Raw genomic sequence first — 11,898 nt, 5'->3', positions numbered from 1 at the left:
GAGATATCAGATGAGAGGTTACAAGATCTATTAGAAACTGTAGCTATCTAAACAGTGGAAGATAAATTGGCACAGAAACAATAGATTGAAGAGGTTAGGAGGAATAAGTCACAAGTATGAAGACTTCCAAGAAGTTTGGTGGTGAGTGAAAGGAAAAAAATGGGTGCGGTGTCCAGTTAGTGACAGAATGATGAAATGGTATCTGTAGAATGAAGGCAAATTCAGGATATTGTAAGCTAAGCAAAGGAGCAAGTACAAATGAAGCAAATAAAACTGTAAGAGGAAAAGGGGATAAACGTATAGGTAAGTGCTTAGAGGATGAGAGAGAAGCAGGTGGACCCACATCTCATAGAGAAGCTACTCATAAAACAGTTACTGGAAAGCCACAGAAATGAACAAGCATGGTTGTCTGATTTTCACACTCTCAAAAGTTGAAAGCAATGGAAAACTGTGGCTTCTAAAGGCAAGTAGTCCTGATTGTAAAGGGAAATTAAAGTGTTTACTAAGTATCCACCAAGTGTCAGGCCAACTTAAACAGCAAATATGGAAAGATGAAAAGCCAGATTTCTTCTGCTCCAGAGGACAAAGTGATTTAAATAATTCCATAAAAACAAGATGATTGCTAAGCAGAAGCAAAGGAGACATAGAAATCAGAAACAGATTTAAAAAGGGCAGTTTCATGAAACATAATCCTATGGGGGAAACAGCTTTAAGCTCTTAAATACCATGTGTAATAATTGGTTTTCTTTAGTTTTAAGAATGCAGTCACACTGTAGCAAATTTCACGAAGATTTCTATGGAAACTTAGGAATTTTAATAACTTGATGCCTAAACATTAATGCTTTGGTTAACCAGAATATGTGGTTTTCCAAAATGATTCATTTTTCAATAATTACATGCATCTAGAAACTAACATTCTCTCCAAAGATCTCAAATTGGCAGCACTTGGGCAAAATCTAACTGCGCATGGGTTCTGTCTTCAGACACAATATTTTAAAATAGTTTTAACATATTGACAATCAATATACAAAAATGTTCTGAATAAATAATAAGACACTTAGACTAGCCTAAAAAGTGGAAGATTTGGCAACAATGGGGCATATACATTACATGTCAAAATTGACTGGAGCTGAGTATTTCCAGGCTTGCACTTTCAGGAAGACCACATTACAGTCCCTGTGATACATTCTTTTTCTTAAACCTAGGCCTACTTCAGGAAATTACGTTACCTGCCTGGTTATTATAGCCATTTCCATTCTGTGATTTCTGAAAAAGTAGGTGCCATGTAGATACCAATTCACTTTACATAAATTATTTCTAATCATTACAATTTTATAAATTGGATTCAATATGAATATTATTATTTTAAAGATTCAGAAAATACTGAGAAAAGTTAAGAAAGTAAATGCTTATGAAAGTTACTGCTAACTAGTTGGAGCGCTGAGTTTTCCAGTATATCACATAGACTTGCATATGGCTAACCATATTTTTAGTGTTGGCAAATGATAAGCAATGAATATGAAAAATGTATTTTTTCACATATTAATGAAATTTTAGTTGAAATATCCAAAATTTCATGTGAGACATTTATTTAAAATGTTTTAGATTAGAAGAGGCACTGAGGTACTTCTAGGAAAACAAACAAACAAAAAGTTTATCCTGAACGACCCAACTAGTACATGGAAGAGGTGAGCTACACAAACATGAAATATAGATAATCACTATACATTATAAACTCCTCCTTACCTGTTATTATGTTCTAAATCAACCTGAGCGGAAGCACCCCTTGGACTATATGGTACAAAAATTGGATGGAAAAACAATTCTAATCTTCATGACTTCTTAGAATTTGAATTCTGTTTAGGAATTTCAAACCACAGAATTACCATGTTATGGAGGAACAAGGTTTATATAGCACTGTGATAACCCGTCATAGATCTCCCACTCTCTGGACTACTTGTCTTCCTTTTAGGAAACAAGGTAATATTTTCATTTATCTTTTTATTATTCTATATAACTTGTAATATTGTAAAACCTAATAACATTGTTCTAAAAAGTATTTTTAAAGAAACCAATGTCAGTGTACCTTAAGATTCTTTGAGAAATTGGTAACTAACATAGCTACTGATTTATCTCCTTTTCAGTGCTTCTGAATACAACCAACATATAGACACTGGAAACTATTATAGTGTTCTATCTTATGATGAAATGCCACAATCTTATTTTAAGGATGAGCTCATCATAATGAGGTTTTTGGAAATCCACGGTACTGTGTATTTGATGTATGACCTCCTGAATCATTTTCTTCATCTGTTAATCAGACTCATGTACCTAACAAAATTGTTCCAGAGACTAGAGAAAGAATTTACAACATACCTAGCACAATGTCTGGCAATAGCAGTTGCTTAGTAACTACAACTATTTCTATGGTTCTCATTTATCAACATGCTAAAAGCATTTCTTTAACTTTTAGTTAACGTTTGCCCATGTTCCAATTTCTTTCATCCATGGAAAATAAAATCTTAAGTAAAATTGAGGTAAATGGCTATATATAATAAATTTATTTCAGAATTTATATTATAAAATTTAATATATATCTAATCTTATTTTAAAACGTACTCATTATGAAATGCTTCTAAAGTGAGTGTCATATGCCTCACCCTGTAAGAGTAAACAAACATATCTGAGATTCTTTAGTAGGAATGAGAAATTAATAACAAAATCAGGCAATGCAAATCTTAAGATAGAGAATAATTCCCGTGCATACACATTCTCTAGATGTGCATAGGTAGAGATCACCAGTAAATTTAACAGTTTGAGTCAAATAAAATCTTGCCCTTTAAGAATAATTAATTTCATATATGTAGATCTACAGAGTAAAACACTGTTATATGTCAAAAAGGCATTAGAATAACTTTACTTCACTTTTCAGTTCTCTGTTTATCCACTGGAAAAGTTGAACTGATATGTGGTCAGCAAACCTGGGGGACTTATATGTAGTCACAGTATTAGAGATGGAGCTGGAGGGGGTCTTATTAATCAAATATTTTTAGTTAAACCTCTCTTTAGCTAGATATTCAAAGTGAGGTTCAGTGATGTTCAGTGACTTGCTCAAGGTTCAGCAGCCTGTCCCAGGCTGATCTGGGATCAGCAGGCCTCCTTGTACCCATCACAGTGTTATTTCTACCTGCTAATTCTTCCCCTTATGAGGGAGCCAGGCCCTTTTTGCCTCACCTGAAATCTGATTTCAAAATGATTTTGCATTTCTGATAGTGATTCTCTACAAGATTAAAGAAGAATTGTAAATAATGTGGCCTTATTAGTATAAGCATAACTTATTATTTTCACCACTGTATCTTCATGTCTAGAATGGTTCCTGACACAGGGTAGCAAGTATTCATTGAATAAGTGAGTAAATTAATAAATAAATTAACCATTTATACATAGGGTCAATTATTCTACTAACTTGCTAAGCCCCAAAGGAACTTCCACAATTTAGAAACTAAGATTTTTCATTATGTTGTGTTAATTTCTCCTTATAAAAAACTCATCATATTCATATCCATGTGTTTCTCGGTGAATCTGCTTTTATCAGTCTTCATTTCCCTTTCCTAATTAACTGGTACAAAGATAAATAACACATAATTAACAAGGAAATATGTGATTTTAAGGAGAGTAAAACTATTATTGATTAGCTCCCTATCTATTTCACAGGACCAAGTAAACATGAAGTTCTTCCTTTTTACCTGCCTTTTGGCTGTTGCTCTTGCAAAGCATGTAAGTATAATAAGATATTTATGAGTATCTATTACCTGAATATAAGAATAGTGAATCTTTTATGCAGACAACGGCAGGGGTAGGCAGCAAGGAAGTGTGACGTTTAAAACCTATAATCAAAGATGACGTTGGCCTCACCTTACACAAGATATCAAGGTGGACAAAAATACTTTTTATAAAATGTTCTCCTTGTAGGGTTGGAAAGATTTTAGTCTTAGGTTAAAAGGCATACACTTTCTTCCATATCTGTTTGAATTTACTGGGAAACTATTTTCACTCCAAGAACCACTTCCTAAAAGTTAGAAACATATTAAACCATAACACGGACATCGTTCAAAGTTCGGGAGAGCGACAGGTAAAATGTAGATTCCCAAACCATCTCTCAAGCACATGTCAGAATTCCATCATTCTTGACTACAGTACCTCAGCAGATATGATTCTTAGACAGGAAACAAGCATGTGTTGAAGAGTACTAACTTTGAAAATTACTTGCCAAATAACCTAATGCAAAGTCATCCCTTAACTTCTCAAAGCATCTTATTCTTCTAGTGAGAATGTAATAATAATATTCATATCACATGATGATAAAGAAGGACTAGATTCTTCATGTGAAGTGCTTCGAAGACACAGGCACACAATCTATTAACTTCCTCAGGAGTAACTCAGTTTTTCCCTTACCCTGCAGCCTGTGCTGCCAATCCCTCTCCCATACCCAGTGTCTCACTCCCTACAAATGCACTATATCATCAGGGTAACCAGAGTTCTTTGCCTCCTTTGCATTTCCATATCTCACATATCAATCTTGAAAGGTTTTTGTTATTAAGTTTACAGCCAATCCAAGAGCATAGCCAGAGTAAGAATTCTAGTTAGGCAAACAGAAAAATATAGTAATAATGCTTCAGTGATCAATCTTACACCAAGCTTCATTGTTTCTTTCTTCTGTTTGTAATCTCCTAGTCTTAACTACTCTTCTCCCTTTCTCTCTAAATCAGTAATTGTCAGTATTTTCCTTAAGATTAATTAAATCTATCAATTAACATAAATGAAATAAAACAAAATGTGATGGTATTATAATATTTTAAGATTCTGTAGCACATCTGCACATACATCATATTATATTTTAAAATGTGACATGATTAATATCAAATACTGAAAAACTAAGAACCCAACACTTCCTAAAAGCAATAAATACATTAAGCTATAAAAAGGATTCATTTGAAGTACAGAATGATTTGCTTATTAATATTAGAGCATAGAATATTACAATAATAATAAAAAAATCAACTAAACACTACACATTTCCAGAAACAAATTTCTAAAAGTCTCTTGCCATCAAAACAAGAACAATAAAAACAAAACAAAATAAAAATAGTGAGAGAGCTTGGCATTTAAAATCTACCATAAAACTGAAACTTGTATTTGTTTTTGTTTCTTTTATAGGAGATGGAACATGTCTCCTCCAGTGAGGTAAGACACTTTGGTGTCAACATAAAATCCTTTCACTTAGTAAAAACATAATATGCCCTAAACCCTTGTCCTTAAAATTTTTTTTCACAAGTGAGTCTAGAACTACAGTCAGAGACAATTAGAAGTGAAGCCATAAAAAAAAGTAGATATGGAGGAGTAAAGACCAAGAAATCTACACATTCAAATCACCAAGATTAGATTTGTGCATCTTTTCTGAAGACCTCTCAATATTAATGATGTTTGTTCACAAGTCGTGATGAACATTTTGTGAGTACAATGACAGGAATCCATTCTATGTTTCTGCAATGAGGACTCAAGCTTTTCTGGAACTATGTTAAATGCTGCTTTCCAAATGACTTCCTGGCCATAACAGATGCCGACAGACAACTTCAAGGTCACCTAAGCATTTTCTTGTTTTCTTGTGATGTATTTAATCTCTTTTAAAAAGACAAAACATGATAACAATAAAAAAAAAAAGAACATTGGAAATTGTACAGAGGAAATATTTTCTTTCTTCCCTGTGGCTGATATTTGGGAGAGATTTTGATTCAGTTATTCATAAACCAAAGCACAATGTGAAATTAGTTAGTTATCTGAAATATAATAATTATGTAGAGGGAGTGAAACTTTGGCTAACTTTGTTGTGTAATTCAGGTAAAAACTAATATGTTATCTACCCAATGGATAATGGTTGTAGATTGATATTGTATTAAGCTAGAATGAATTTAATTTAGGTAAATAAGTAATATTGTCTTTCTCTTTCTAAGGAATCTATCAACATATCCCAGGAAGTAAGTCTTAAATTCTTAAATTAAATATATTTTAACTTTCTTTTTTTAATCAAAGTTATAAAATAAATTTATTTAGTTCGTAGAAATATAAGCAGGGAAAGAATGTGATCCTTCATCCCAGCAAGGTACATCCTGATTACTTTAGTCTGTTAATCTTCGATTGATGAGACTGCTTTTTCTATCAAACATGGGTCACTTTCTCATTCAGCCAAAAAGATTATTATTTTTAATTATGATTGTGAAAATGGTGATGTTTTCATTGTTTCGCCAAAATGCTATGGACTAATATGAAAAGAATTCCAGGAAAAGACTTGTGAGCCATTTTTGAGCCACAATTTTAAAGCAGAATATCTTAGAAAGAATTTCTTGTTAAAAGTTCATCACCTTTACTTTTCTTCCTTAATTCTGTACCCTTTTGTTCAAAAAATTATATTTTCTTTGCTATCACTTTATGCTCAAGAATATTACCCTGGATTTCAGTAAATGTTATATCCTTTTGGTTTTGTTTTCTTTTAGGAGAACATTTGTTCCACAACCTGTGAGGTATATATTGATTTCACATCAGTAGTACAATGTGAAGTAAAATATAGTATTAGAACCACATTGAAATTAACCTGGATTTGGAAAATATATTTCAAGTCAATCAAATTTGAAAACCAAGATTATCTTTAAAGAATGAGACCAAAAGTATACCATCTTCTCTTAATTCTATGACTAATTCAAATGAAGAAAATATATCTTCCCATGAATCAACTAATACATTTCATTCCCAGATTCTATGAGGAATGAAGAACTTGTCTTTTAATGGTTTTCATTCTTGAAGTCTCAAACTTATTTTCTTCTTTTTAAAATTATTTTTCTATTGCAATATTTTCTTAAAATTGACTCAATCAATTTGTGTATCACAGAAACAATATATATTTACTTCCAAAGGCATGTTAGTTGGGTTAATGATTTATTTTTCCTAATACATAATAAAATAAGTAAGGACTATTACAATGAGAAAGAAAAGCTTATCCATGCCTTGCCTAAAATTATCTTGTGCATCCATTCATTCCCTTGACAAAGCATTTATTCAACAAGAACTATGTCCCCAACACTACCTTAGCCTCTAGGAGTACAATAATAAATATGATAGTCTCTGGAGATACAACAATAAATGCAATAAACAATGATAAATACCACTGGTTGTATGTTTATCAACAAATAGAAAATTCTACTATAATTCACACAAAACTCTTACAATGTATATTGGTGCTCTTTGACAGACATATCAGGTATCTGACTCCAGAGGAAAGTACATTTTAAATCAAGCCAGTGTCAAATCAAGAACCTATCATTCACCTTCAGTGTAGTTTTAGCCTGAAAAACCTCTCAATATTGCTTAGGGCAGTGTTTCTCAAAGCGCTACCTTTCAACTAGCAGCATCAGCATCACCTGGGCATGCTTATGCACTTTAAAATTTGAGAACCTCTTGTTTAAGCGGGGGTGAAAGAGGGAATGGTCACTAGTATAATAAAGACATGCTGTGGTAGAAATATCCAAGCAATGAGCACAGTGGGAAAAAGTGTCTGGAAAGGAAGAAGCATAGCCATGGCCCGGAGCTTTGTGTCCTGAGGCATAGCCTGAAGACTTCCTACTTAGTGTCTAGGAAGTCTGCTTTACGGTTTCTCTAAGCTTCAGGTCTGCCTCAAATGGAGAGCCAATGGCGGCCTCTCATAAATAACAATTGTGTCCTGTAGAAAGGGTTTGCAGGATTTAGTTTGTCACACACCTCACTAGTCCTACTTTGTAATATTTTTGTCACCTGTCTACACTCCCTAGGCATCTGATATTGTATGAATAACATAGAATTGATGAAAACTTTAAAATGAAACATACTTTCAGTCACATGTTATTAATTTGACATAGAGTGAGGGCTCTCAGTAATTTATTTAATCTGTAATAAATAACATAATTTCTCAGTAATAGTAGCTTGGGCCATAAATATATTTAAGTAACTGCCCCTTCTACTCTAGTACAACTTTAAGGCTAAATCATGCAAGTTAAGTTAATTCTTCTTTTCTTCCCCTAAGGAACCTGCTGAAGTTCCCAGGGAGGTAAGTAATTTTCATTCAAATAAAATGGAATTCATATCACCCAGCCCTGTTTTCTTTTTGTGTATTTTTATAGCAAGTGCTTTTATTTTCTTAACAGAAAGTTAAGGTTACTGTGGAAGATAAGCAATACCTGAAACAACTGGTAAATTTCTCGTACAAATTATAATTTCAAGTAAACCATGATAGTATTGCTGTTTCTTCTCCCAAATGTTCACACAACTCATTCCATCCCAATGAGTTATTTACCCCCAATTTATAGTAAGTAATATATTTTTTGTTACTTTAATTTCCAGCTATTATCTTATCAAACTTGTGGATTTATAGTTTAAGAAAAATGAGTGTTGAGCAATTATCCAACTGATTTTGAAGGAATTATGAACTTTAGAAAATGTGTTTCAAGTTTAAATGGTGTGAGTGAGATACCAGTGTAGTTGAGGTGTCACATTTTTGTCCACTCAACTTTTCTTTGACAACAGTGTCATAGAAAGACATCGCAAGTGTAAAGGTTTCCAAGCCATATATAGGAGGTCATGTAACCCATCCTCTGCGGATTAGAGAAGCTTGCTGTGTGCACAAGGAAAGAGCACCTGCTTTGGAGTTAGCAACTTGTATTCCAACCACAACTTCACAAATCATTACTTAACCTCTCCAAGCTACAGTTTCCTCAACTAAAAATGAAGATAGTTATATTGACCCTGAGGAATTACATTAGATGATATGTATTTCAATTATGCAAAAAATTGCTTGGAGCACAGTAGTTAGGTGCATCTAAAAAGAAGGTAACAATTATTGTTATCATATCCCTACACAGAGCAGACATACCTAAAACCTTTAGAACAGAAGCAGTCTTTCTTTGAATACTTAAAAATTGGGACTCCCCAGATAAGACCTCTCTTTTTAGGAAATTCTGACTGCTAGAAAGGCCATTCTTAACTTTATCAAAATGCTTCTAGTAGCATTTTCCTTTTGTACCACTCTTTTAAGGTAATTCTGAATTCATCCAATAATTATTCCCAGGCAATTCTAAAGACCAGTTGACATTCTACATGCCCATTTATTTTCAAATTTCTATGAAATTAAAATTCTCCTGAGTGAAGATGCCACTGTGGCTTTATATTTAGTCTCTAAAAAAATCATCAGAGTCAGATCAAAGGCTCTGGAATTTACTAGAATATTTATTGAGCCTGATAGATAGATAGATAGAAGATATATAGATAGATAGACATAGCAGGCACTATGAAAACTGCTATATATTTTAACAAATATAATCCTACATGGTAAATAATGCTCAGATAAATTAAGCAATATGAGCAGGGTCATGGATTCCAATACCCAGGATTAAGGGAATTAAAGTTCAGTTCTATCTGACTCCAAAGACCAGACTTCTTACATACATGGAAAAGAAAATGACAGACACTTACCTTCTAATTCAAGAAATGTTCCTTTCCTTTCTTATACATACCTTTGTTTTTTCCACATAGATATTGTTCTGGAGGCCTTAATAATCAGACAATTTCTTTAATTTTGCAATTTATTATAAATGTAGGAACAGTTACAATAAATGTTATGTTACTAAACTATTCTTGTTAGGTAAATTTGCCACCATTTATAAATTATCTAATTCAATAAAGTTCTAAGTAACTTGGTTCTTCCAAAATCTGCTTTTGACACAAGGAGGAAATTCAGCATTGGAGTAAATATTGATAATTTTCTTTCTCTCTAGAGCAAAATAAGTCAGTTTTATCAGAAGTTCCCCCAATATATCCAGGCTCTATATCAAGGTCCAACTCTTATGAACCCATGGGTTCAAGTTAAGAGAAGTGCTGAGCCCTTTATTCCCACTGTGGTGAGTGCTGCTTTTTTGTTTGTTGTTTGCTTGTTTGTTTTTCTGTTTGTTTTTGGTGAGGGATGAGATCAGGATAAATATATGTAAAATAGCTAGAGACAAAATGTCCCAATGAGTTGTAACTGAGAAAGCAGAACAAATGCAAATAAAATCTTGTAGTTCAGAAATTAAATAGCAAACAAAAAATAGCCCAAATGTAGTAACAAATAACAATAGTAACCATAGTGACAAATAAGAAATTTAATTTGAATTGTTCTAAGTGTATGTTCCTACATCATTTTGCTTGGCTCCTCAAACAAGTCTCTAATATATGAGGGGATAGTAATCATTAATTTCATGTAACAAAAATATTGTATTGTTAAGAAAATATGAGAAAGTGAAGTAACTTGCCCAAGGTCCAAGTACTGTCTACCATTTTGTTTCATAAAACAGTCTGTCTTAAGGAACTTTTTCTCATATGAGGAATAAATAACAAAAGTTTTCCTGACCCTTTTTTTGGTTACAAAGCAGACAGCAGCTCTCTACCAGTGAGGTAAGGCATTTTCCTACAAAGTCAATACCCTGGTAACTAGCAAGATATTATACACTAGGGCTTCCCTGGTGGCGCAGCGGTTGAGAGTCCGCCTGCCGATGCAGGGGACGCGGGTTCGTGCCCCGGTCCGGGAAGATCCCACATGCCGTGGAGCAGCTGGGCCCGTGAGCCATGGCCGCTGAGCCTGTGTGTCCGGAGCCTGTGCTCCGCAACGGGAGAGGCCACAACAGTGAGAGGCCCGCATACCAAAAAAAACAAAAAAGATATTATACACTTATTATACACTGTACTAGACAGTCTTTGGTGTAGTTTTTAAGCAATAAATCTAGATTTACATAATATAGGAAAATCGGATCTTCAGATCTCAAAGAAAAATCTGGGGAAGGCAGAACAAAAGTGTACACATCCAAGGATACAAAGATTAGATCTGTGCTAGTAGACCTTGCCAAAAATGTTAACACTACTTCTTTTTTAAAGGTCACCATTAATATTGCTATCACACCAGAAGACATGGTGTAGATATTACATTTTATAAACAGAGTGGGAGGAATCCAATGTATCATTCTGAAATAAGAACTCTAATTCATCCAGATCCATACAAAGTGCTGTTATCCAAACGTCTTCCAGCATATCACACATGATTAAATACATTTTCACGTTACACAAGAAATTGCCTAGTTTTTTTTTTTTCTTTTTTTTTTGTGGTACACGGGCCTCTCACTGTTGTGGCCTCTCCCGTTGCGGAGCACAGGCTCCGGACACGCAGGCTCAGCGGCCATGGTTCATGGGCCCAGCCGCTCCGCGGCATGTGGGATCTCCCCGGACCGGGGCACGAACCCGTGTCCCCTGCATCGGCAGGCGGACTCTCAACCTCTGCGCCTCCAGGGAAGTCCAAGAAATTGCCTAGTTTTATTCCTACTTAATAATGAATGAAAAAGTTCAGAAAAGAGAAATAATTTTACGAGTAAGATTAAATGCATCATTTCAATTTTTTTTAAGGAATCTGTCAGCTCCTCTCAGGAAATAAGTCAAAACCACTTATATTAAATATAGTTAAGAAATTACTTTTTAGTTTGTTATGGTTATAAAGTAAGTATTACTTATTTTGCATAAATATAAGCGGGAAACAATGTGGCTATGCATTCAGTCAGATAAAATATATTTATATATTTATTGGTTCATTGATGAGATATGTCATTCATCACTCACTTAAGAAATATGTATTTAGCAAGTATTATGTCCTTACATGATCTTAGATCTTTGGGATACAACAGCGATTGAAAACACAATAAAAATAAAATTAATTATTCTTCTTTATAAAAGAGGGGTTTTCTGCATATATTCAAGATGAAATTATGTATAACCAATACAGTGAGAATAAAATGT

The 11,898-nt window shown here is 33.7% G+C and overlaps 1 protein-coding gene across 1 annotated transcript in view; it reads left to right on the top strand.

Moving 5' to 3' along the window:
• The first annotated feature begins 3,726 nt into the window (after window positions 1-3,726).
• The window catches only part of PRR27 (proline rich 27), a 28,032-nt gene continuing 19,860 nt past the window's right edge, over window positions 3,727-11,898 (top strand). The window contains exons 1-11 of the mRNA XM_012532496.2: window positions 3,727-3,777; window positions 5,218-5,244; window positions 6,012-6,035; window positions 6,119-6,160; window positions 6,552-6,578; window positions 8,111-8,134; window positions 8,232-8,276; window positions 9,858-9,980; window positions 10,480-10,512; window positions 11,512-11,539; window positions 11,585-11,601. Coding sequence (XP_012387950.2) covers window positions 3,727-3,777; window positions 5,218-5,244; window positions 6,012-6,035; window positions 6,119-6,160; window positions 6,552-6,578; window positions 8,111-8,134; window positions 8,232-8,276; window positions 9,858-9,980; window positions 10,480-10,512; window positions 11,512-11,539; window positions 11,585-11,601 — 441 coding nt within the window. The remainder of the gene's footprint in view (window positions 3,778-5,217; window positions 5,245-6,011; window positions 6,036-6,118; window positions 6,161-6,551; window positions 6,579-8,110; window positions 8,135-8,231; window positions 8,277-9,857; window positions 9,981-10,479; window positions 10,513-11,511; window positions 11,540-11,584; window positions 11,602-11,898) is intronic.

Source organism: Orcinus orca, chromosome 4 (assembly GCF_937001465.1).
Source record: "Orcinus orca chromosome 4, mOrcOrc1.1, whole genome shotgun sequence".
Lineage (NCBI taxonomy): Eukaryota > Metazoa > Chordata > Mammalia > Artiodactyla > Delphinidae > Orcinus > Orcinus orca.
Note: the sequence above shows the minus strand (reverse complement) of the source record. Positions and strands in the feature narration are given on the sequence as shown.